General features: G+C 42.5%; 1 protein-coding gene across 7 annotated transcripts; it reads left to right on the forward strand.

Annotated features, from left to right (window-relative positions):
* Positions 1-634: 634 nt before the first annotated feature.
* Positions 635-25,247, forward strand: LOC121336055 (dual specificity protein phosphatase 13-like). Of its 7 annotated transcripts, none has more exons than XM_041404795.1 (6): positions 635-2,932; positions 5,273-5,306; positions 8,578-8,602; positions 21,466-21,661; positions 22,794-23,014; positions 24,144-25,247. In XM_041404795.1, the coding sequence occupies exons 4-6, from the start codon at positions 21,495-21,497 to the stop codon at positions 24,368-24,370; spliced, it is 615 nt and encodes a 204-aa protein (XP_041260729.1). In that variant the 5' UTR covers positions 635-2,932; positions 5,273-5,306; positions 8,578-8,602; positions 21,466-21,494; the 3' UTR covers positions 24,371-25,247. The 7 variants fall into 7 exon arrangements, with proteins under 7 accessions (XP_041260729.1, XP_041260728.1, XP_041260727.1 ...); XM_041404794.1 differs by lacking the exon at positions 5,273-5,306 and adding an exon at positions 8,344-8,436; XM_041404793.1 differs by lacking the exon at positions 5,273-5,306 and having other exon boundaries at positions 8,574-8,602.
* The last annotated feature ends 1,004 nt before the right edge of the window (positions 25,248-26,251 follow it).

A 26,251-nucleotide genomic window follows, 5' to 3' on the forward strand; every position in this document is an offset into this window, starting at 1 on the left:
CCCTACGAGTCTTTTCTTTTTAAATATGTTTTCAAAAAGATAATGTATATCATGTAGTATATTGAGGATGTTAAAAAGACTGTCAGGTCTTCAAAGCATTTTGTAAGTTGGACTCCTCAGTTCGCTTGCGCTCCAAATGATCCCAAATCATTTCTGTATCAGTGGCGTTGGATCACCCGTGCTTTAATAGCAGGTAGTCATTTAGCTTACATCAGTGGCTTGGCCTAATTGATACAAATTAGTTTTAAGATGTTTTGAGGATGTCACTTCTCCTGTCACTAGTTAATCAGTACTTAAACCAATGTGATTTTTAATACAGCAACAGCGTTTGAAATTCATGCTACCACTCTGCCTGAAAATTAACTTGTTACCTTGTGGTGATCCATGAAGTGATAATCAAATTTAGTTTTGTCCTTTGCTGCTGGTTAGATGTATTGATTAGTTGACCTTAAAAGATTCCCTGACAGATTAAGTAAATACATTTCTGCTTGCTTGTTTGCATTTGAAGCATCAGTTCTGATCATTTTATTCTCTGCTGGAAGAGACTTGCAAGGTTATTAGAAGACTAATATAATAGTGACTTGTGAGTTGAACCTCTTCCTTTCCAGACCACATTTCCTTCTTCATTCTTGCAGAGGTTATGACATGAATGCTGATTCTGCCTAGCATTTAGGGGAATGTAGAAATCCCTCCCTATTTCTCTGTACACAAGTGCTTTGCGAAATAAGCATATTTAAGATCCTTTCAGACATCCTTTTGACTGTTGAGATTTTCCTAAATGTTGCAAAAGTGCTCCACTGATGAGAAAAAGGTAAGACATTGTTGTGTGAAAAGATCAAATAGGAAATGATATTTAAAACCCAACAGTGCTAGGACAATCTTTATACCTCACAAAGCAGCAGAGTGGTGGAGGAGGAGCTTTTTTTGCTTTGAAGTTCTTAATAAAAATTAATAGGGATTTATATGAGTTAATATTTTGTTATAATTTATACTTCATTCACATTACAGTAGGTTTTAGTCTGGAAACCTTTTGAAGACACAGCATTAAAAATCTGAAATTCATGTGAGTGAAATAATGCATCTTAATGACTTTAGGCTGGGCAAAATTAGACACATGTGAGCAAGATTAATGGAATCCTCCCATCAGGATAATGTTTTGCATGCCTCTGAGCATCTGTCCTACAAAGCCACAGCTGTGAAAGCTGCTCCTGTTGTAAATTAGTACCTGCTCTTGAAGATACTGCTCATCTTGGGAGAGTATTGTTTCACCAGGGGCAGGGAAGGGAAGAGCACAGAGTGAAGCTGAGTCAGTAGGGCATCCATGCCACCAATGGCATGATAGTGATCTCGGAAGCACGACTTATTTACCTCAGTGGAAGGAATGAATTAGGTAGAAGCTTTTTTCAAGGGCATTGTCAAATCACAGAAGTGCTTTTAATCTGTGGAGTCAGTGTTGCTTATATTTCCTGCCTGTCTGTATTGCTTCTTTATATACAGATTTACTTTGAGTGCACATTTGTGCAGGGAAAAAGATTCCAGTCAACATAAGCAAAAGCAGAAGAATAGTCCTGTAACTTCTTAAAACAGAAAGCATTGTCTGCTGCAATGTGCTAAGAGGAAAAGGGACCTCCTCACCTGTCACTTACACTACCCATAACTCAAGTCATGATGTGACATGACATTAGTACTTCACTGCTTTCCACTATCAGCATAAAAACTTGTATTTTGAATGTTAGTTTGGCAAGTTAGATTAAGGAACCAAAATTAAGGAAAAATACTGCCTCCCCAGTGGCACTTCATTCAGAAAATACACATTTGTCAAGAGGGTCTACACAACCTGGGAGAAGGTGCAAGTGAAAGGAACTGTCCCCACTACAGCTCTGGCAGACTTAAATCTGCTTAAAGCAATCACAAAACCAGTCACCTGAAGGGACCCGTGTAGCGTTCCAGTGAAAACATGGAACTCTCCTCATTTTATTTTCCAGTACAAGAACTGCGGGCATCAGATGAAGTCAGTAGAAATCAGGTCTGAAACAATAGGAGGGGTTTACATGAGCTGTATAACACTTGCCACAGAATGCTGCAGAGAGTAAAAGCCTATAGACATTCAAGTGGAAAAGTCTGAGGGACAGAAATCCATTCAGGGTTACCAAATACTTAGAAACTCCATCCAGATCAGCCAGCTCATAAACTGCAGCTGGAAGCTGGGAGAGTGTTATTATTATTATATACACAAGTATAATTAATGCTTGTGTGTTCTTACATTCTGTAGGCATTCACTTTCAGCCACAGTCAAGCACAAGACAGTGGTGAACCTTGGGTAAGGCCCAGGACCAGTGTTCTCATGGTGTTTATTTTGAACTCACCCTCAAGCTGTGCTGTCCCCTCTTTCCTGGTAGCTTATTATTAGAACTGGGTCACATGAGGCATTTGGGACTGCGTCTCGGTTGCACTCACTGACGTTTCAGCACAGGGAAAGCTCTGTGCTGGCAGGAACAGCACCACAGCTTATGTGAGGACGGGAGTAGCATTTTTTTGCATAAGATTCACTTAAAGCAGAAGGTTCATTTTTCTGGCTGTTCCCCATTGCATCAGGGACGTAGCGCTGAGCTAATCCAGGGAGGCGTCGAGGCGCGAGCTGTATTTAGAGTCAGCCACCTGCTTGGGAACATCAAGCGGCAGAAAGAGCCTGCTTCAGCAAAACCCTCCCCTTGCATCCCACAGCAGCGGCTTGCAGCAGGCCCTCCCTCCTCTGCCTGACTCTGCATCAGGCCTCCAAAGGGCTCAGCACCTGAAGACAGACCCTGTCAGCCCAGGAATGCTCTGAGCCTGGCACTCCCTCTGCCCAGGAACTGCCAGATATTTTGGACAGCTGCAAGGTGGAATTAAATCACGTGGGTGAAGAGTGGCCTAATCTCTACATAGGCAATATGTAAGTGTTATTTGAGGCTGAGCTGTTCTGAAGGGCTGGGGAATACAGTACTCATTAACATATGCTGTCCAACTTTATATAGTTAGCATTGGTAAACTTCGTTGCCTTAAAATAGACAAGATTAGCACAGAAGAAAACAAAAGGACTATCCATTAAAGAAAGAATCTACTGCACAGAAAAACAATTTTAAAAAGAATTAGACTCTCTTTTATGCTTGATATTAATTTGTAATTGTGCAGCATACAGATTTTATAAATGCTACAGCATTTACCATACAAAGGACAAGACAGGCTCATGATCCTGAGCAGCCTTAAAATTGAAGAATAATTGGTTTTTACCTTTTTTGGTGTAATTTTAACTAGAATGGAAATTTTCACATTAAAAAGTATTCTGATTTTGGCTGTTTATATGACAACTTGATTTGCAGTTGAAATTTTGACAAATCTATGGATATTCTGAATGACAGCAGACTTCACTATTTCTGAAAACTATGCAGATGGGTATTTCACTCTGAAGCATAGAGGAAGCATGCAATCATCTTCACTCAACATGCCTAGTGCCCAGTGGTATGCCAAAACAAGGGTATTTTCACCATCATCAGGTTGCAAACTTGTTGAAATATCTAGAAATTACAATAATTCCTACAGTAGAGAAAGAGGGGATACTAAAAACCCTGCTGATTGCCCACTGATCCAGCTGAAGTGGCCATTCTTAAAGCTATGAAACAGCAACGCCCAAAATGAGCTAGGTGATGTTGGGAAAATAATCTGCATTTACAAAACTTGATTTTACAGATTGCCCCTGCACTTGAAGGCAGGAGCATGGCAGCCGGCAGGTGGCCCTGTGCCCTGCGGGTGGGGACAGCCAGCAGCACGGGGCCCTGGTCGGAGCCTGGCTGTGCTAAGGCAGAAGCCACAACGATGTGCATGCAGCGCTTCGCTGAACTCCTGCCTTGGCCAGGAGAGTGCGAAACCGACCCTTGCCTTTCCGCTTAAACCTTGTAACTACACTTGGGAATCAACTCTTTTACTTATTAGAACCATGTGCAGAAATCAGGTTTTGTAGAATTGAGCCTGACAGGTAGTACAGGCAAAGATTTAAGACAAACATCGCTGAAATTGTGTTCTCTTAACAGCAACATTTGATTTTAGACAGCCTTTTACGTGCAGTTTCAAGACCTGCTTTTAATGCCTGTGAATATACATGTTCCAAACTACTCTTGAATGTTTCTTTCAATCACATTTTCTTGTAGGGAGAAAGAAATGGGTAGAGAATAAAATGAAAAAATATATAGATAACAACAGTGTGTATGTGTAGTAAGGAAAATATGAAGGTTAAGAACATTCAGCTTACAAATAAAAATGTAAACAGGTTTCTTTGTTCATGGAACAGCTGATCACTAATATCAGCTTAAATATGAGTTACAGACTGCAAAGACTGAAACTGGAAGTTGATCAAGTACTACAGATGGAATTTTCTTTATTGTGCCAACATCAATAAGACAAATAGGAACAACACCTGAGAATAAGGGTTCATGGGCTCTTAATAAGATAGAAATGGGCAATGGAGAGAGTATGTGCATTTAGGGCCCAACCCAGTACTCAGTGAAGTTAATAAACAATGGATGTTTCTGTTACTGAGCAAACCCATGCCAGCCTCAGGACTTGTGCCAGAGCTAAAATAACCCAGAACAGTACCATATATTGTCACTTCTTGTTTCTGTGGAACCATTTATGTGCAGTTTCTGAGCAGCTACTTGGAAATCAAAGCTCAATCTAGAATTAATGCTGTATTTTATAAGAAATATTTTTCTGTATGCCTTTATCAGAAATTCTGATGTTCAACATCTTTAAACAAGTTAAATATATCACAAAATAAAGTAGGGATGGCTGACTTAACATGATGGCTTTCATCCTGGAGGACTTTGAAGTTGTCAACAAACTGATTATTAAATATTTGTCTGGCTATCAGCCATTGCTGATATACAAGGCCAAGGCCAAGACCCTTTGGGTTTAAAGGTACAATGTTTTCCGAAGTGCTATATAATAAGCAGTTGAGGGCACACGTCCTGCAGAAGTCAAACTTCATGCTGACCTTAAGCAGGCAGGTTTATTAACTGAAGTTTAACTGGATCAGCAAGGCTAATATCACTTCAGTAAAGAAACATTGTACAAGCTGTGCTAAAACCTCAGTGAGTTCAATGTACATATTTCAAATCCAGTTATAGAAGGACCTGAGCTACCTCCTGAGGTGAATTTTTGTTGGGTGTTTGGGCCAGAAGTCCCAAGTGATTGTAGCCAACTGAAGTCAGTAAAACTTGTTAAACTTATTTCTTTTCAGAAGTGAAATAACTTGGAATTCTGCATTTCCAGATGTGAGTATATTCAGAAATCGCAACCTTTTACCATTCTTCTACTAGCTTACTTTTTCTTACACCTCTCAAAGGGGAAAAAATGTCTCAGAGTGTGGTGGGCACTGACAGGTGGGCACTACAGACAGGATTACATTATAAGACAACAAGATAACTTGAGCTACTTGTAATCATGAGCTTTCATAGTGGACAGAATCGACTTTGACCGTGTTGCACATTTCTGTACATTCTGTGTGCATTAACAAGGTCAAATGGTAAATCCCTGTCCCAATAGTAAACTGCTGCTCTTACACAGCACTCGCATTAAGCAATCACAAATTACTTTAGCAGCATTAACTAAATGTCACTCAATCACTCAGGTAAGCCTAATTATCCACTTACAGACATGGTCTTCATTGGCACGTGGGAAAACAGCAGGATCCTGAGAGATTAGGGGTGAGCGACAAAACCATATCCACATCAGTGGCAAGGATCACACGTGGTGTACTAGTAATCATCAGAATGTATCTTCTGTCACAGGAGAGAAAAAAGAAAAGCAATTGTAAAAGGGAAGACAGTTTTGAGCTCTCAGCCAGAGAGCTCCAATTTTTTTTTATTTTCCTGTATTGATTTGTCAGAATACACAACAAAAATAACTAAAAATAGTTACTTTCTCATTTGAGAAATAGCCAAAAGCTGCAAAGAGCTATTGCAGAGATATGCCAGTTGGCCATTTGCAAAGCCTCATGCCATGTGTTTTCCTCTGTTTCGGGACTCAGATCTCTAGTAACAAAAAGCAGTTCTTGATTTATGAAAGGGCTGTATGTAATACCCTGGAGGCTACTTTATCTCAGCTGCTGTAAATTGGATCTCTCAGAGATGAGATGAGATGAGATGCGATGCGAGGGAGGCAGAAGTACAAACTTATGCAATCTGTGACCATAGCACTATTCCATGCAGCCTGGAACAGCACTATGTGTATTCCTGTCTGTTTTGAAAGGAAAAATCTTTATTTGCTCTATTCTTAGAAAAAGCAGATCTGCTTCCTTTATGCTGGCTTTGCTTACAATATTCTGTCACTTTCATCTAGGCAGTGCTATCCAAAAAGTTACCCAGTTATGAGCAATTTCATCAAGGATTTACATACTGAACTAAGATACAGTATACACCTATGTAAACTCTAAACTCCTATGAAATTAAAAGAACACAAAGTGACAAAGAGAAATGTCAGATGAACAATCTGAATATGAGATAAAGATGAAAGGAACATGACCTAAAGCTTTGGCATCAAATCTATTTTTCTTCTCTGTTTAGGGTATACAATGTTTCTGAATTTTGCATGCTCCTGTCATCCCTCAATCAGTCGGTTAAATGAAGGCAGTAAATATGCTAGGTACTCCTCTGGGATACATTCCTAATTTGCTGTCCATTCCACTCATTAAAACTCTTAAAACTCAACTCCAAGAGAAAGTAGGCCCCTGTTTAAAATTAAAGCTTTTAAGTTTATCCCTGAACACAAAAATATGCTAACCTGTTTTGCTGATTGGGATCAGCAAATGAAAAGGGGAAAATATTGCCCAACCCATACAAGTCATCCAGATGGGAGACAGTTTTCTCATCCTGGTGACAATAGATGCTCAATGGCTGAGGACTTTCCAGAGATAACTTTTTCTTGCCATGCCTTCTGCCCAGGTCTTTCTCAGCTTTATGGACCTGAGAATTACTGCAAATGCAATAAATTTTCAGCCATAAATTAGACATTTCTCTTGTGCTCAAAATTTCGTGTTCTCACCAAAATTCTTATTACTTGAACATTGCTGTGCCTCTAGCACTAGTGAACATGGAAAGGGATAAGTTATTTAATTTTAATGGAATATTTCATAAAGGAACTGCTCTTTAAAGCCTAATCAGCTGGCTCAGAAGGCAGGTTTCTCCCAGTACCCTGTCTTATGTCAATGTCTCGCCAGGGAGAGGGGACAGTAATGAAAAAAAATTGAAACTTTTTTTTGAACTGTTGAAATGACTACCCAAATTGGCCAGCTAAGCTAGACCACCCCAGGATAGTTCTCATCTTGGAGCATTTGTTTGGAAAATAAATTGCAGTTTTAGACTGAAGTCCTAAACATGCAAAGGTAAAATATCTGGGAAAAGTTGCTGGTGGCAATTCAGCATCTCAGCAGAATTCCATAGGATTTGCCCAGAGTTCACTTGCCACATGCATGCATTTCTGGAGAAGGTAATGCAGTGCTGCATCAGACCACCAAAGCTGGGGCCACACTAGTCCTCGTGGAAACTCCCACCCCAAACCAGCAGTGTAACGCAGGGGTGAGTTTGCCCTCCTATTTCCAAAAAGAGACATCAGCCAAGGACGGTGTGGCCTAAGAGGCTGCTGCTGGCAGGCTCTCAAGTGTCAAAATAGAACCAGCGCTGCCAGCCACACAGATCCTGTGCTTCACAGGCAACACACAGACAAGGAAAACAGTCAAGTTGTTGGGTGGAAAAAGTGGCTTCCCAGGATTGCTCTGACCATGGCGTGATTGTGATCAATCCACATTGGCAAGTATCATCTTTCCACGTGTGTTTCGCCTCCCGCAGGCTGCCTGCGGAGAGCAGCCTGGGCAGGCTGATGCATGCTTGTTATTGCCGGCATAAATATCTCTGCCTTGTGCTATTGTGGCACAAAGCAGCTGGACCATTTGAAAATCATTTAAAAAGCACTATAAAATTAGGGCTCCAGTGCTCTTATTTTATGACTTTCACGAGCAGCCATTGCCTAGAGAGAAATTATCCTCTTTATTTTCAAGGCTAAAGGTTCTTTTAACATTCATCAAAATCAAAATGCACCCTTGGTAACACATTGAGCTGTTACTTATTTAGTACAGACTCTTTATTTTCTGCATAATATCACATTTGAGATCTCAGTTCTTCATGTACAACTCATTTCATTGTGTCTGCTGTTGTTTTCACCAAGTGAATTTGCACAGTTTCAAGAGAGGCTGGATGATGCCCTGAAACATATTCTTTCCATAATTCCTTTTTTTTTTTTTTTTTAAATGGTTAGAACAACAGCCTGGAGTGTTTTTGTTTCTGATCCTTCTATTAAAATGGCCAATTACCTCTTAAGCAATGGATTTGCACAGACCAACTGAGCACTGTAAGTGAAAGATTTTCAAGGGCAGAAATAATACTTAGGTGCATAACCTGATAAACTCACTTTGAAACATCTCTTCCCTGTGTATATTAAAAAGCTGTCTTTGATAATTTTCTTTTTTTCCATTCTTGTTTTCACAGACAGTTTCTTGACCAAACTGAGGAAAACGGTGAGTGAACCAAAGCATCATGAAAAAATGCTAAAAGTACAAAGGGAAAGCCATTCTTTTTAGAAAAAAAAAAAAAAAAAAAAAAAAAAAAGAAAAAGAAGCCAGCTGTATCAACCATACTTACAGCTCAGATCTGAAAGGCTTAGGAAGAGACACTGCATGAAAGCATCCATCAGCCACAAAGGTGGCAAGTGGGGAATGGTAAGGCCTTGCACATGCTCTGTGCTGCAGCTCAAGAAAACCACTATGTGCCCCTCTGTTGTTTAACCTGCCTTACGTTTCTGTAAGAGACTGGTCACCTTATTACCCAGACATCAAATACAGACTGAAGATAAACATTTACAAAGTCAAAACCTTAGCTCTGTTCTCATGATTCCCTCTTTGGCCAGGATTTTGTCTTTATGTTCTCTGGGGACAGCAGGCTCATTCCTGTGCCAAAAGGCAGCATTCTCAGATCCCCGCAAGGGGCGTGGTTGGTGCTGATAGATCCCGCTGTGAAAGCATGTGTAGCCACACACAGCAGCTGTAAAGTCAGGATGCACCATCCTGCCTGGAGGAGATGTAACCAGGCAGAAGGCAAGGCTGCCTGTGTGCAAGGGGAGCTCTGTCACCATACCAGCAGCTCTGAGAGCAGAGGAAGTTTGAGTTTTTAATGACAGAGATTTTGCCTGTTGTCACCCAGTCTGTGATCCATCAAGGGAATGGTTAAGCTAATAGAGGGATGAGATGAAGTTACTTGGTAATCACTATTATTTATGACCCTAGAAAGGCAGAAAATGGGACAGGCATGACAGACATCTTTATGGAAGAAGGAGGTGGGACAGAAATTAAGTAAGTCAGGGTAAGAAAAGCACTTCAGCTCTGTGACACATTTTTCTGTTCCAACAGTCAGCAGCCACGTTCCTGTGCTCAGGAAGTCACAGAAACAGAGAGAAGGGCCCAATCAAGCTCATGTAGCTATGGGCCCTTCCATTTCGAATCAGATTAGATCTTTTGGGTTAAGACTGACCCATCCAATCTCAGCCCTTGCTTGTGGCAATTGTGAAAAGTTGCAAGAGAAAAGCAGAGGTCAGTGTAGCCTTCTCAAGACCTGATCCAGTACCACACCATGAGTGAGATTAGGTCACCTGTGCTTGGGGTTCCTCCCTTTGGAGCTGACATGCACATGTGTTTGTTCCCTCTCAAGCATATACACCCTGATCAACAGAACAAAAATTAAAAACTCAGACAGAGTTTTTACCTGGTAGAATAGAATAGAAAGTTCCTTAACCCAGCAGAATAGAAATAGAAAATCCCTTCTACCCAGTGGCACCCGTATTACCAGTTCTTTTTCCCTCATCATCTCAACAGCTGAAAGCTGCTTTAAGCATTTTGCTTTTGCTTCTTCACTCTTGATGCCTTGTCATTCTCATTCTCCTCCATGTTGTCACTGTGAAATGAATCTTGATTCATAGTGACAAATGTATTGCCAGCCTGGGAGGCAGATTCTAGATGTTTGGTGCCCATGTTATAGAATTCAGTATTTATTAATGCGTAGTGTGGACACAGCGTTCATAAGACAGGTGGAAAAAGAGCCAATGCAGGTTGGACCTGAAGGGCTGGCTAGTTATTCATTCTCCATCAGGCCAGAGCAGAGCCTAGAGAAAGCCAGCATAAGAAACAGGACAGCTGTGTATCCTCCAGCTTTTGGCTTTCAACAGATTGGCTACTTCTTAAGCCTCTTGATACTTTTAATTACTAGAGACTGAAAAGAAGAGCTGGTCCTAGCACAAAAGTCCTTAATAGCCCTCACGAACCCAACAAGCACCTTGCCTTCATCAGATCCAAGGAGGGGTGAAGGCTGTGGGGGAAAAAAAGAAAAGGAGCAGTGAAGGCTGGGTGAGAAAGGAAGGTGAATAAGGAAGGTGAATGGATAGCTGAGGAGCAAGCTGGATGGGTGAGGAGGAAGGCTGGATGGGTGAGGAACATGTTGGATGAGTGAGGAGGAAGGCTGGGTGGTGAGGAGGAAGGCTGGCTGGGTGAGGAGCAGGCTGGTGCTGGAGGAGGCTCTGGGGAGGCCACTGCCACAGGGCAGCACAGCTGCCATGACCATGAGCTTTGTCCCTCACCAGACAAACTGCAAAGGCACTGATGAACGTCCTCCATGCCTCAGTGAGGGAAGGCCAGGCCAGGTCAGGCCAGGCCAGGCCAGGCAGGCCAAGCCAGGCCAGGCCAGGCCATGCTGCAAGCAGTGGTGTGGCAGGGCCAGGGCCAGGGCCGGGACCCTCCGGCTCTGCACAGTGCTACCATTCACAATTAACTTCTTCCAGTGAACGAGCTCCTGGTGCACAATAATCTTTGTGAGTTTTCCGCAGCTTTCTTTTATCTGTTAGAAGAATGGAGGGGAGCCACCACACTGGCTGCTGAGGAGGAGTGCCTCTTTATAACTCAAAACCCCCAGCCAGTCTGGTTGTACTTTCCAAACCAATTTCTGTTCTTGTAGACGGTTTATTTCCTTTAAGAAAAGTATTTGAAGTGAAAACAGCTGGGAAGAGAGCATGAACAGCACAGACTCCTCCCTTTCAGCCCTCTTCCAAAGCCCCAGCAGCTCCTGTGACACCCATTGCATTGAGGGGCCAGTTTTCCCAGGAGAACAGGCAGGGGGTTTGACCCCACTGGTTTGACCCACTCCCCAGCCCAGCAACCCAGTGCCACATCCTGTTAGCACCCAGGAGTGCCCTCCTGCCCAGCTGCTGTCCCTCGTGTCTCCACTGTTCCCAAAAGCCAGAGCAGTGTTCTCTAGCTGGGCTCTTTTTCTAGTATGGCTGGAGGAACAGGAAATGGGAAGATAACCGTATTTGGAAGAAGACAGTATAAAAGACTAAAAAAGTCACCCTGCTTTTTACTTTAGGTGAGTGCATTATGTCTTGGACTGGTTTGTATGACAGATTTTGTGAGCAGAACAAAACCCGGCCAAACTGCACAGTGTACAGGGAAAATTGAGCACTGTCACAGGCTTTTCTTATACACAAAACCTGCATAGGAAAGGATACAGTGTAGATCTTTTGAGGTATACACCCAGGTCAATACCAATCTAATTAATTAAGTACACTTCACATTTTTCTTTCATCCAGTGCACAGTTTCTTGTAAGTTCTCCCTTTAAATGCCGTCAGGAGTGTATTCCATTCTGCGATGCTCATCGCTGTGTATTTTTAAATCCTCCAACATTGTTTTTTCCTGCCATCTTGTGGCAGCAGGAAAAATCACAGCGTTTCACTAGCCGCAGCGCTGCCCGCTGGCCTGAGACAAGGGTTGTCAGTAAAAGAGTCTAATCTAGAATTAGATTAGTTGGCATCACTGCAAAAAAATACAGCCCCTCTTGCATATTTAAAAGCTTGAGTAATTTTTCCAGCTTCACTAGTTAATCTTGTAGCAGGGGTTCTTTGGTTATCCCAGAGCAAAGTGTCTGTTTTGTAGACCTTTGTGTTTTCTGCTGTCTATAAAGAGAAAAGGAGAGTTGCATAACAGGTGAGACTTAATCATGTTATGACAAGACTTCATCAAGTGAACCCTAAATATTTTGAAAAGGCTCCTTTATGCCAGTGTTGCTCTCAGGTCTTCATAGCTCCTTAACAAAGCCATCTTTGTTTCCTATCAAACTGTAGGAAGATCTTGTCTGGTAGGCATGTAAAGCTTTTCCTTTTACTGCAACCACTGTTGCTGTCTGGTCTCTCAATGTAAACGCCACAAAACCTGCCCAGACATCCTGCATTATTTGCCTAATTCTGAACCAAACATTTTCATTATTTTGTTAAAAATTCATGTAAGATTTATATAAGACGGAATCTAGGTTCCTAGGTTTTCCCCCCTTTTCCTGCCATAGCACAGAGCATTTTTGAAAATGAATACTTGTGATCCCAACTGTCCTGCCACAATAGCTCTTCCCACACAGATGAGGTAAAGATATTAAAATTATCTATGATAATTTTTAAAAATTCAAAAAGAAAAAAATGCCAGTATTTTCCCTTAAAATAAATGCAAAATTCAGAGTCAGTAAGAAAAACTAGTCACTACTTACTAAGAAAATTTCCAGCCTGAAAAGAGAGAGTAAATAAAAGCTCTTCAAAGCTTTGTTCATTTTCACTAGCACCCGCAAAAATGACTGCTTGGATTCCAGGCACTGGAGAGAAAGGATGTTAGTGCTATTTATAGCTCACAGGTGACTCCCATTGCCATTGTACCTGAGAATGTCGCAGTCCTTAATGCATTCCTGCTAGCAGCCACTTTCTCAGGCAGAGGACAGCCTTCCCAAGGCTGCGCTGGAGGCACGGAGGTTTGCTTTGGGAAAATGGACCATTCTGTTTGCAGTGTGCTCCCAAGCTGTCTGTGTAAACCACCTGCAGCAGGCACAACCTCCAACAAGGACACGCTCCTTCCTTCTAGCTCTGCTCAACTCTCCCTCTTGGGGAGCCCTGAGGCTGCTTCTTTGCTGGAGGCTCTTCTCCCTTCCCAGCAGCATTGCCGTCCACCTACAGTCCACTCCAAGGGCATTAAACAGAATCAGAAAAACAACAGCATAAAACCTGGCTAGATATAGTGAAACCTGGCAATACAGTGAGAACACTCTCCAAAAACGTGCTGGGACAAAACAACCCTTGCTTCTGCCCTGCCTGACCAACTACAAGGCTTGCATAGCCTCAGTCTCATCGTGTTGCCTGCTTCTCCCAGAGATATTGCAGCAGGGCCAGGCAGGCAAATTCCTTCCCAGTGACCCTGGGACTGGGAGTTCCAGGGAGCAGCAGCACATCCCCACTGCCCTTGACCCCTCATCCCTCACAGCCTGCAGAGGCAGCTGCACACCTTGCTTTGCCCACAGTCCCTGATGAGGCAGTTCCTACTTCACTCTGATTTACCTGGCACCCTGGTACCAGGGAGTTGCAACAGAAAAAGCACTCACTTGTATTTCTTCAAATTTAAGGTAAGAAATTAGGAGCAACTACTCATTAGATACATAATCAAAAGTTGCAAGAGACAGGAAACCTGAGTTCTATGTCTTAATATCTCCTTTTAGTTATTCTCATGTGCTCATCAGTGGTCAATTCCTTTGTGACATACAATCACTCTTCTTAAAAGATGACTTAATCAAAATCAAATAATGATTTTAAAGTCAGCAGTTGAAAAAAAAAAATTAAAAGAAAAAACATTCCACTCTGCCCCAACAGAGCTCAGAATGCCTCTGGAAAGCTCTATGATACTCCTGAAAAACTCAAGTGCCAAAATAGATCTTCTACTGCAGAGTTTTGAAGTTTGCTCTTGATTTCATAGCAAAGAATTTGTACAGCTTTGTCTACTTTAGAAAAAGCTGCCTTTTTTGTATGTACCCTTACAAGAAAGGCAAAGCAAGGAGAGCACTTCACTGCTTATGTTAAAAGTGCAGGGAGAGACAGCTCAAAGCTACCCCTGCCAAACGACTGAGGAATATCAAAATCCTTTTCTCATGCCTTCAAATATTCTGAAATCTTGCAAACTTGACAGCATTGTCAATTTTGTATTGATAACAGCTGTCAGATAAAAATCATTTGAGGAGTAAATCAAGGAGAAGGCAAAAAACCCTTTAATCCACAGTCACACAAATCCATACTGCCTGCAGAAATGAAAGGGCTTTGGAGCCCCTTTTAATAGCAATATATTAACATCCATGTTTGTCTTTCCTGAAGCTTGCAAGACATTATTTCCCCACATCCCTCTCTCAGTCTGGCCTCTTTGACACCGTTTTTATCAGAACTGACCATAACTTACACCTATCGACAGCCTGTGACACCGATGTAGTCTTGGCACGGCACTGGCTGTGACAGCACTCACTGAACTGTTATCAATATCAAGGTCATTTTGTTTTTCTTGCTCTCACTGCAGCTGCAGCTTCTCTGCCCTCAGGGCATGAGCTGCCCAAGAAAGCTTTCTAAGCTCCTCAGAAGCCACAGCCTCTCTGCTCCATTACTGGTGTTATGTAAGATTAGAGTGAAGTTTCTACTATTAGAAGCAGTTAGCTGCATGGTGATTGTGTGCTCCCCTGATTACAGCATCCAGCATAGTTATGGCTGCTGGCAGCAGGACCTAAGACTAGACAATTTTAATTCAGGGAGAAGCATTAGCACAGTTGAAATGCATCAAAAGAATCAGTTTTTGGGGGGCTTGAATTCCTAGCTGTACCCTGGATAGGAATGCTCCAGAGGAGAAATAAAGGGGAAAGCATCACCCTAGGCTCGAAGACATCCACAGACAGTCGGAAATTGTGCTAGGAGCCTGTGGAGGGCAGCGCTGTCTTGCTGGGGATGGTTAATTCCATAGCTTAGAGATGCCAGCTGCTAAGGTAATACTTCTTTTTTTATCTCCTTTGAATCTGAAAGCTGCAGATGTAAAAGCTGGCGTCATGCCACAGCCATGACCTGTCACTGCCAGCAGGACTCCCCATTTTTCCAACCAGTGCCTCCATTTTTAAGCCATCCTTTCCTGCAGCCTTTGCCACGTGCGTGGGCAAGTGCTTCTTCCTAGGCTTCGTGACTCAGATGGGAGGGTTGTGGGAGGCGGGAAGGGGGCAACACAAAGGTCCTCCCCCCTTGAATGACAAGTTTTGGGAAAATATGTGCAGGTCTATTACATTGCAAAGAAGAGGAAATGCTCTCCAGGAGCTCTTCTGTAAGACAGCACCCTCTTCCCAAAAACTAGCAAGGCACAGATGAAGCTCACCCCACTGAGCTCAGCAAGCTCTGCCCCTCCCAGGGGCTTGCCTTGGGCTCCACCTCCACCTGCATGCTGTGTCTAGCCATGCCCCCCCTTTCTTCTCACTTCACCTGGGACCTGCCTCACCACCAGGAGCTCTTGTGGCTATCCAAACCCTGTCTGAGGCTGACTCCTCGCACCTGCCCTGCCCTGTGATCGCTCCCTCTACTGAAATGGCCTTGTGCGTTGCTGCCGTCCTCAGGTGGAGGCTGCTCCATCACCATGGGCGGCCCTACACAGGAACCGGAGGGCTCACAGAGGAAGGAGCCTTTAGCTTTCCAGCACAGCTCAGGCTCCTTGCAAGCAGAAGCTGGTACCTTCCAGCTCAGTCTGGAGAAGTGAGAGGGCCCCATCATAAATGTACAAGGCCGGATGTGCATGGAGATGTCAGGAGGGAGACCAAGTGTGAAGAGGTGTGAAGACTCAGATTTTCTCCCACCCTGTAAAACATGGTTGCCAGTGTAGGGTGAGGGGCATCTGCAGTCTGAGCTGGGCTGGGCTGAGGGGGAAGGCACAGAGGAGGCTTGGAGAGCTGCTCCTGCTCTTTCCTGACACTGCGGTTAAAGGGCGGGCTGTGTTTTCAGAGCCCTCGATCTGGCATCTTTCCCAGGTAGTAAATTCTCTGAAAACCTGAACCAAACAGAGCTTTAATTGTACATTCCGCTTTTCTCTTAACTCCAAAATAACGTCAATAACATTTATACAGTGCTGCATTGAGGCTGAGGGACCGATTCTGCTTTCCATTATTCAGGGGCACTGCCTCTGGTGAGGCAGATCAGAGTTTGAACACTGAGCTGGAGCAATGAACTTCCACTATTCCCTGCTGTTTGACTGTGGGCAAAATAAAAGGCCATAATATATGATGCAGTCAGCCAAGAAAGCAATATTGCTCTGCCATGTGCACAGTCTACACCAAGACAAGTCCAGGATCTCATTTCTAAATTCCCATAGGTACCTCATTTAAACCATCAGCCATAACCTGCTTCTCATTTTCAATACCACTTGGTATTAGAGCTGCAGAGAACTGCTGGTGAGAGATTCTAATTCCTGCAAACAAGCCCCTGTAGGCTTGCAAGGAAAACAGAGAGTTCCCCTCTCGCTTGCCTGCTAGGTTCCCATCTGGCTGTTTTAACTTTGCTACTGCTTTTAAATGTGCCTGTTTCTGCACGCAAAGCTTTCAGCTCTACCTCAAGAGACTCCTGGGTTCTCTTAGCGTCAGAGTCTGACCAGAATGTAGAGACATAGACTGGGTCTTCTTAACAAAAAGGAAGATCATATTTCATGTTACAGTATCTAAAAGATTAATTCCACTAACATGATCATTTCCTTGTGAAACACACTTCTTTCCGTCTGGAATTTTCCATCAGGAGGACAAAGAGCCATAGTGTCACACACTACCTGAGAGAAAAGAGCAAGGAGTGTAAAAGATGAGTGCAGATATGCTTGCTGAGAGAAGAGAAGAAAAAAAAGAGTAGTCAGCACTTTCAAATGCATCAAGAGGCTGTTTTTAAATTTTTTTCCCTTCCACATGAATTATATTCTGACCCCATGCTTTGGAATTTTGAACCATTTAGTTTGTCAGGTTTTTGATACAGGGAATTTAGGATATTTGGCTGCAGGAGCTTTCTGTATCATGTTTTTGTTAGGTAGTGTTTGTGCTATTGTAGTATCCACAGGCTCTGCTGTGCCTGTGGCTCTCAATAATCTCATGTAAGAACTTGTTACTGAAAGACACCTGTCCCCATCTGGGCTATCAGCATAACCACAGGCAGAGCTGTGCCAGCCAGGAAGGTGCTAGCAAAAGGGAAGGAGGAAAGATGATTTGGGTCCAACTAATGTCCTGTCAGACTCCTCTTGGGACTCCAGATGTTCATTTAATCTCTTTACAACTCAGTTCCATCTGAGGAGACAAGGGAACAGCCATGGCAAAATGGCAGGAGGCCCTGTCACAGGCAAATAGGTGGCTATTCAGTCTGTGTTCGTTGTTAGTGAAATAAAACATATTTTTCTCAACCAGGAGCGAGCCATTTCATCTTGTATTAATGTTTAAAATATTTTATGCAATGCGGGAGAACAAATTGCAAAACAAAGTAACTGAATGGAAAAATGGAAATGGTAATTTTTTTTTTGAAATAACAAAATTATCTATTTCATATCTACAATATTGGTGTGTTTGCGTTTTTACCCCCAAAACTTTGCTGAGTTTTTTTTTCCACTAGAATCTGCAAATGCAATACAAATCTATTAAATGCTTTAGCCAATTCAAGTCACTGGGGGGTTTGTATGGGTTTTTACTTTTATTTTCTTTTTTGTTGTTGTTGTTTTTTGGTTTTTTGTGGTTTTGTTGTTGTTGTTGTTTTGTTTTGGGGGTTTTTTTGTTGGTTTTTTTTTGTTTTTTTTTTGGGCAGGGGGGTGTTGGTTTTTTTTTTTGCCAGAGATGTTCAATAGAAAAAGACAATAATTTTCACCATAGAGAAAGGAAGGAAAAAAAAAATAAACCAAACCAACAAACCAAAAAACTTTGCAGACTGTAGTATTCAAGTGGCTGGACAATACTGGGGAGATACAAAGCTCCACTAGGTTGTTTTAGACAAGGTTTTGGCATGACTGAGTCCCTCAGGAGCTGCCCCCAGCTGCATGCAAACAGCATGGATGACCCACAGCCTTTCCTGGGTGCTCCCTGCAGCCAGGCGGTGTCACCCACAGCCATCTCCAGCCTGGACCTCCAGGGCAACTCCTGGACCACTGGGGAAACCCAGGCTCCACAGGCCAGACAGGGATCCAAGCTGGCCCTGGCCATTCGGGCTGTACTCCAGTGCTCCACCTGGGTGGGACATGATACAAAATGACAAGACCATTTTAAAGCTTGTGTGCTACCTTGTGTTTTGTGGATTGCCATTAAAATCTTTGTCTAGCCTCAAAAGTCTCCCATAGGTTGAATTTTTTTGCTTCCATTGTTTTGTTTTTAAGCAGAAAAAAAATAGGAAAGATAGAAAGATAGGAAAGATAGAAAGATAAGAAAGATAGAATTATAAGAGAGATAAGAAAGATAAGAAATATTAAAGAAGGGAAGGAAAATGGAAATGAATGAGGAAAGGAAAGGAAAGGAAAGGAAAGGAAAGGAAAGGAAAGGAAAGGAAAGGAAAGGAAAGGAAAGGAAAGGAAAGGAAAGGAAAGGAAAGGAAAGGAAAGGAGCTAATGAGGTGGCTACAGTTTAAAAGAAAAGTAATCCTATCCAACTTGCATGGTTTAGATCTCTGCAGAAAATGTTAGTGACCTTGTAAGACAGAAATTTTCCCCTCAGGTACAGGGATTCCTGTGCTCCTGCTGTCACTGACTGTTTCCAACTAGAGCAGCTTCTGGGAGCCACCCAGGGGGAGGGAGAAGCTTAGAGAAATGTAATCAGTGGCAGCACTTTTGCTACCTCTGCAGTATCTTAAAGTAGAAGGTGGGGGGGAAACCTTCACCAAAGTCCCTGGCCTTCAATTAAAAAATTCATATTGCTTTCCTCATTAGTCCAATCATCTGCTATAGTTATTTCCAGGCTTACCCTGAAGGCCCTGCAGAGCAATCCAATTTCAAGGCAGTGCAGTGCAGAGAGGAGCTGTGTTCTTGGGAGGAGCTGTGCTTGTGTTGACACAAGGAGCTCACTCGTCTGACATTAGGCATGTGAATAAAACAATGTTGGCACACCTTTTGGAAAGAGGATTGCTCTATGAAAGGGAGCTCTGTTGCAAAGTATTTCCCTGGCTGCAAAGGCCAGAGTCACATGTGAAGTGTCACTGGCACAAAAATGACTCAATTTTGGGAGAACCTCCTCAAAGTCAGGTCTTGAACAAGTGGCCACACAATCTAATTCTCTTTGCTTATCATCTCTGAGAGGCTACAATAGAAGTTAAAAGCAGCAGGGTCTAGAAGAAGTGAAAGTTTGGTATCCATCTGCTCCACAACTTCAGCCCTTTAGTATTTGAAGTAACTCAGAGTCACCTACACACCTACACAAATGAGCCTGTGGTCCTATGAATCTCCTGATGGAGAAGCTGTATTATCTTATTCTTGATTTTCTTTAAGTTCTTCAGCTTAATGTTCTGTGTCAGTGAAAGTACAAACAGGTCATCATAAAGATGCTGGCAGTAGCTCTTGAGCGCAGTGCATGACTTTCACAAGGCAGTAAAACTTGTAGGGCAATGCACACGATGTGTTTCTGTGCTATTCTTCATGCTAATCTGGGCTAGGATTGCACAACATACTCCTTTACCAAAGCTCTTGATCTTATATTATCTGCCCTGAAAAATTCGTAGCTTTTATCTCTATATTTCTCTCTACTTCCCTGCAGTTCTTTTCCTCCATCATTAAAAGTAAAACCAGTCTTCTTTTTTCTATGTCTCCCATCATTTTTATTGTGCTTTTCATATCTTGCTTATTAAGTAGTTACCCTAGGGAGACCTCTTTCTTATTGGAACATACAAAAAGCTATAACTGCACTTAACATTTGTGGGGAGGAGGAGGGAGGAAGGGGCAAAGGAAGCAAATTTAGACTGAGGACTCAGAAATATATGTGTATGTTCAGTAATATGCCTCACATCAACTCCACTTCTTTTTCTGTAAGCAAAAATATATTCTCCCTTGTTTTCTGCTTATTCCCCAAATCAGCTTCCACTGTTAAAAATAACATACATGGACAAAGTTGTTGTTTTATGAGCAACATCCATATGGCTCCTGCTGCTGTGGGGTAGGAGACAGACCAGATGACTTCTGAAGGTCCTGCTTGCACTTGTTTTCTAAAATTGCTGAGAAAATAAACCCAAAATTTAGATTTAGGCATTCAGGCATTAGAGTGAAAGCTGTTGCCATATCAGAATAAATATAATTTACCATACTTTGGGAAGAGTTCTAGTGTGCCTTCCTCATCGATTATGACTCTAGTAAGGATAAGCAACAAAATAAAGCTCATTTATAGTTTCAGGGGGCAAGAACAGCAATTCAGGATAATGAGATCCAGGCAGGAGAAATGTTCCTAAAGTCTCAGAGAAGGGACTGCTTGGATATCTTGCTCTTGACTGAGCTTTGCTTCCAGCTGAACCATCTGACCTGCGCTTGCTGGGTCTAAACCAGCAAACAGCATTGCAAAAGGGTTGCCCGTATTCCACGGCATGATTTGTGAGGGTTCACAGGTCTGTGATCTCAAGAGACCTGTGAGGGAGCCCTAGATGGGATTGTCAACAGGACAACAATGCCAGAACTTTTAGCTCTATAATTTCAAAAATACTCTTTTTTTCTCACACCCTGGGTAAGTACCCTGCCCCTCAGACAAGAGAAATGGCCCCTCTCTGGAGGGAATCACATTATTTATACAAAGTGGAACAGCTCCCAGAGGAGAGATTGAGACAGACAGGCACAAGAATACCAGTATAGCTAAGTGTCCAGGGATATTCAACTGAGAGAGAAAAAACTAGTTCAAATCCTCTCAATTTCTTCAATTTCTCTTTCTGTACATACAGACATATACAATATATATATGTTTATAGATGCATGTGAAAATCCTTCCTATGTGTAAATGTATGTATGTGTGTAGGTGTGTTTAAATACATCACTATAAATGAAATAAAATTGTATGTACACACTGTTTATATGTGTGTACACATACACCATACAAATGGTGCTCACATCCTAAGATTTTCACCTTGGCCCTAGAAACTTTGTAAGTCAATTAATTGATGCATTCAAAACTTCCAGTTTTGACTAATCAGAATCAAGTGTACACAAATACTCTGGTAGCACTTCAACAAAAAGAGAAATGTTAGCTGTGCCTACAAGGTTCATCCCATCTGCATTCATGTGGTGCAGATGTTCTTTACCGATAGTGTTACTTGACAAGAAATTAAATCACATTATCTTATGCTGCTTTCTCAGGGGAGAAATTACATGTCTGTACAGTCCTACCCCTGAGTCAGTCCTGCTCTCTGGATGCTTTTAGCAACACCTGCAGGCCCTGCTGCACACACTAGTTCTAATAACGTAATCCTATTTGGAGGGTAATGAACAGGTCTACTTTCCAGGGAATAGTATTTCTGTATGAAAATTTCCTTTCAATTCATTTCAGAAAAGCTGTCTCTGATACAGCCTGAGTGCATGCAAAGGAGCAGCAAGATGCTTCACACCAGAGACCCTTCATCCCTGACTAACAGCACGTCCTATGAAACACCGGCACTATCAGATCTCCAGCAGCTCCTGTGGCTCAGAGGAGGCTCTGATAATCACGTGGACCAAGTCTGGCCAAATATCTACCTGGGAGATGCGTAAGAACATATGGTTCTATTGTTAAGCTGTTATCAGTCCCTGGGAGGAGGAGGAGGAGGAGGAAAGGGTGTGGTACTACTGGGGAGTAGCTTTTGGGTCTTCAGGTACGTTTTTGTGATACAGGCTTCCAAAACTGATGATGTAAAGAGCTTGGATGTCAAGAAACACATGACATACAAAATAGTGACTTACTCATAGCATGTCTGACTTGGTTTTTTGTATTCTTTGAGCCACCATAGATTTAGCAGGGTAAAAATTATTTGTATTCTAGACTAAAGTCCTCAAAGAATCTACTGATGAGCCAAACTGATGTCAGTTCTGAGATGCATTATGTGGCCTGGAAACTCTGCTCTAAGACAGCAGACAAGAGGCCAATAGCCCTAACACTCAAATAGGGGTAGCAAGATTAAAATCCAGGAGAAAGACCCAAATGAATTGTACAATAGTGACCCTGACATTCCAAATCCAAGCTTTCTTTCAAAGATGATAAAGCTGAAAATATCAAACATGAATTTTCATGTACGTGCCTTATTCTTGTGACCTATAATATTTGTTGCTATTTCCTTCCAATTGGATTCTTGCAGATTACCTAGATCATTAGCTCATTTTTCCCAGCTCCTCCTCCTCATGAATATATCAGTTAAGGTTCAGAATTTTGTAGAATGCCTATAAATCCTAGTTTATGGTGGGAAGTGGGGTTCACCTAGCTGGTGAACACAATGCATCCACTTCATGTCCAAACCAGGAACAAGGTGTTGCTGCATCTGTGTGAACTCTCACTCTTGAGACGAGGCACCCTATCAATGACAGATTAGCTCTAATATTTCCTAAACAAATATTTAAGGAAAATCTTGACCACTTCATACAGTAAGCTGTGTTCCCAGGGATTATCTGCTGGGAGGCATTTGCTTAACTGACAGTATCCCACTGGCAAGTCTGTGCTCCTGCTGTTCTCCACACCTCCATATCATATTTTTCATGTGCAAAGCACTGTACATGAAATTTGCTCCTCTGTAAACAGGATGCAGTTCCTGCATCCTTCCGTAGTGGGAGCAGGCACTAACTTTAAACCATGCTATTTTTGCAGAATGTTAGGAGCGTTGCCAATGCGCCCTTCATGTCTTTCAACAGGTGGGCTGCTAGGAGCAAAGCTACACTTCGAAGCCTCAACATTACTCATATCCTTAATGCAGCAGATGGACCATATAGCATCAACACGGGAGCCAACTATTATGCAGATCTGCAAATAGAGTACTATGGAATAGAAGCATTTGATGATCCTTCCTTCGATTTAAGTATCTTCTTCTATGACGCTGCCAATTTCATAGGCAAGGCCTTAAACTCTTCAGGAGGTAAGAGAGAAGCAAAGGGGAAGAAGCTTTGAGGGGAAATTTCAACGCAAGCCAAATGACTTTTCATTGCAGTAACAGGCACCAACAGAGCTCAGAATCAGCATATGGTTCAAGGGAGCACATACAGAACCACTGAGCAGAGGCTGGAGAAGGGTGCCTATGCCATGTGCTGCAGGGAAGGTGGCTGTGCCAGGTCCCCAGCAGTTGCAGAAGACTGCCTGTCCCCAGCCCAGCATGGTAGAAAGAAGGGCAAGCTCTGGGACCAGAGTGTAGAGGGAAGGACAAAGTTTATGGCACTGCAGATGCTGCCCCATGAGTCCATCCTGTAGGAATCAGTAGGATCTGTGTGCTCCCACACACCCCTTCCACCCGTCACACACTGACAGGGGCTCCAGCTGGGGATCCTGCCCTGCATGCGGCTCCTGCTCCCTGTGGGAGCAGAGGCACTTCGGAGCTGGCTCGAATGCTTCACACGCTCAAGTACTTCACAGAATTGCAGCTTTATTCAGCCTGTCTATTAAGCTAGAGAAGCAGCAGAAGTTAATGAACTAAGTCAAAAACTATGAGCCTGACCTGCAGCCTGCTGAATTTTTGTCAGCAGAGTTTGGATTAGGGCCTAGTTATCATAATTTCCATTTGTTCCAGAGTTTGCTCTGACTCTGACTGGCTGCAGGATCTGCTGCTTTCACTGGAGTGCTTTATTAAATCCTCAGTTATAGCTCACACTGGGCTGCTGAGATACAGTAAATTACAACTCCATTTTTACAGGCAGACTATCCCACAGAGTTTGTGGGACTTGCCAGTGATCACAGTCAGGGCTGGGCCAAATTTTTCTGCCAATTTTTTTTTTTTTTCTATAGAAAACTATACTAACAAGTTTAGTCCCAGAAAGCTTCTCCTTCCACAGAAAATTTCAACTATTTCAATCTTAGGTCTAAATTAGATGCAGGAGATTAGATGAAATACTACCTTGCCTGAGAGGTAGTTTTCCTGAAAGCATGAAGATCCACTAATTGTCACCATTGCTTTCTTAACTTGTTTTTACTAATTTTTTTTCTCCTCCCTTTGTCTTTTCCACTTTAGAAATGGTAAAGCACACTCACCTTGCTGTGTTTTTTTGTTTGTGCAGGTAAGGTGTTTGTTCATTGTGCCATGGGAGTGAGCCGCTCAGCAACTTTAGTGCTTGCCTTTTTAATGATCCATGAAAACATGACACTTGTGGATGCTCTGAAGACAGTGAGTGCTCACAGAAACATCTGCCCGAATTCGGGGTTCCTCAGCCAGCTCCGGGACTTGGACATTAAACTGAATGAAGAGAGGAAAGGAAGCAGAGCATCTGCTATCAGAGGCCTGTAAGAGAGTATTGCTGAAAGAAAGAGGACAAAATCTTGTTTGAGTTGCCTGTATCTCTTATAGATGAACTGCATTTATAAATTCAGGACACAAGTTTATGGGACACCAGGACGCATGTTATTAATAAAAGTAGATTTTGCTTGATCTTTCCATTTTGCAAAGCCTTCCTAGATTTATATTTACAATTGGTTGTATACTCTATCCTTCATTCTCCACCTTAAAACATTACTGTCTGCTGGTTTAAAAGAAAAAAAAAGAAAAAGAAAAAGAAAGAAAAAAAGCGAAAGAGATCAGGTTCCACTTCAGAAATAGCTGTGTTTCAGCAACTAGTGGAGCTCATATCACTTTATGAAGTGTTAGGCTATTTGAGGTGAAAGATGCCATATTATTAATGCTACAGTAATGCTTAGAAGTTTTCTTATGAACCTGCCCCTCACCCCTTCACTCCCTGTATCTCAGAGGGTTTGTATTTTGAGACTTGAATCTGGCACTGGTTAGTTCTTGCTTTTACAATTGGTGGAGCTCCTGAGTTGGGGCAACAGGCTGTTTAAAGGCAGAGCAGCTGGGAAACAACATAAGCCATTCTAAGAAATGATTCCAGGTATCTCTACAGGCTTTTCCTTTTGGCTGTTCATCAGAGCTTTTTTTCCTCCATGTAAGTACCTTTCCTTGAGAGGGCATTCAAATATTGTTCATCTTCCATATTAAAAATCAACCAGGAATTGCTGCAGAAAATGCTTCTAAAGAAGAAGGTGGGTTCCCAGCTAACGTTGGTGCAGGAAAATATTTGACAAAGTTCAAATTTGTCTGGCAGTTTAAAATTAAAAACTTGGGATTTTCTTTTTCAAAAATAAAAGGTTATTAACATTGCAACATCATATTCTGTGGCATTTGCTTTTGTGAGGTGGACTGAAGTGAAAACTGAAGACACACAGGAATGGCAAGGGAGGTGTTGACAGGCATCAGGCTTTCATCTTTGTGTCTCTGGGCCACCATAAGAGCACTCAATAGCTACTGTCATCTGATGGATCAGTGCTGCCTGGAAACTATGTGAAGCACATCTGGCTTTTGGTTCCCAGCGGACAAGCATTTGCAGCACAAAGCCAGCTCCAAAGCCAGCTGGGGATGGCAGACTGTATTCCTAGTACCAAACTCAGGAATGCAGAGGCATGAATACTCCCCACTATGTGAGCTGGCTACTCAAAAACAGCACAGCAGCAAGGGAAAACATTCCTTCCATTTCCAGTATTGTCTACAAGGTTAATTTCTGCCTTCAGGACAGACAACTCAGCACCTTTTATAATGCTCTTAGGTGATACCTACATCTGCTCTGTGGGCCAGACTGTAGGAGACAGAGCACAAAGCAGAGTATTTGGCACTGAGAATCTGATCATACCAAGGATGTCTCAGGGGATTTTACTTTGGACTAACCCTGTAGATTGGACATTACTGAGCAGCAGTAGAGCAGTACTGGAACACTTATTTGCTTTAGTTCCTTGCATAAGGAAACCTCATGAGCTCTAGGGCTGCTGTGCAAAGGTAACAAAACCTCAGTAAGTAGGAATAGCCAATAAAAGTATGCTTCAGACCCAACCCAAAATTTAATATGCATGTTTCCTTTACCAATTAAATCTAACAAAGTGATTCCAATTTACAGAATGAGTCAGGGAAACCCCGCAGTGGATCTGTCTATAGAGATGCTCCCAGTCTCAAGCAGAACCACATTTTCTTATCCTTCTCCCTCTTGGAAGTAGGAACCAACCAGCCATTTTCAGGCTGGAGCAAAGGGCAGAGCTGAGGAGCCAGTGGGGGTACTAGAACAGGGGCACATCAAACATATTTCACAGGATACAAACTTACCGCGCTTTTAAAACACTGATTGGT

This window comes from Onychostruthus taczanowskii, unplaced genomic scaffold (assembly GCF_017590055.1).
Source record: "Onychostruthus taczanowskii isolate IOZ18803 unplaced genomic scaffold, ASM1759005v1 scaffold22, whole genome shotgun sequence".
In the NCBI taxonomy this organism is placed as follows: Eukaryota; Metazoa; Chordata; class Aves; order Passeriformes; family Passeridae; genus Onychostruthus; species Onychostruthus taczanowskii.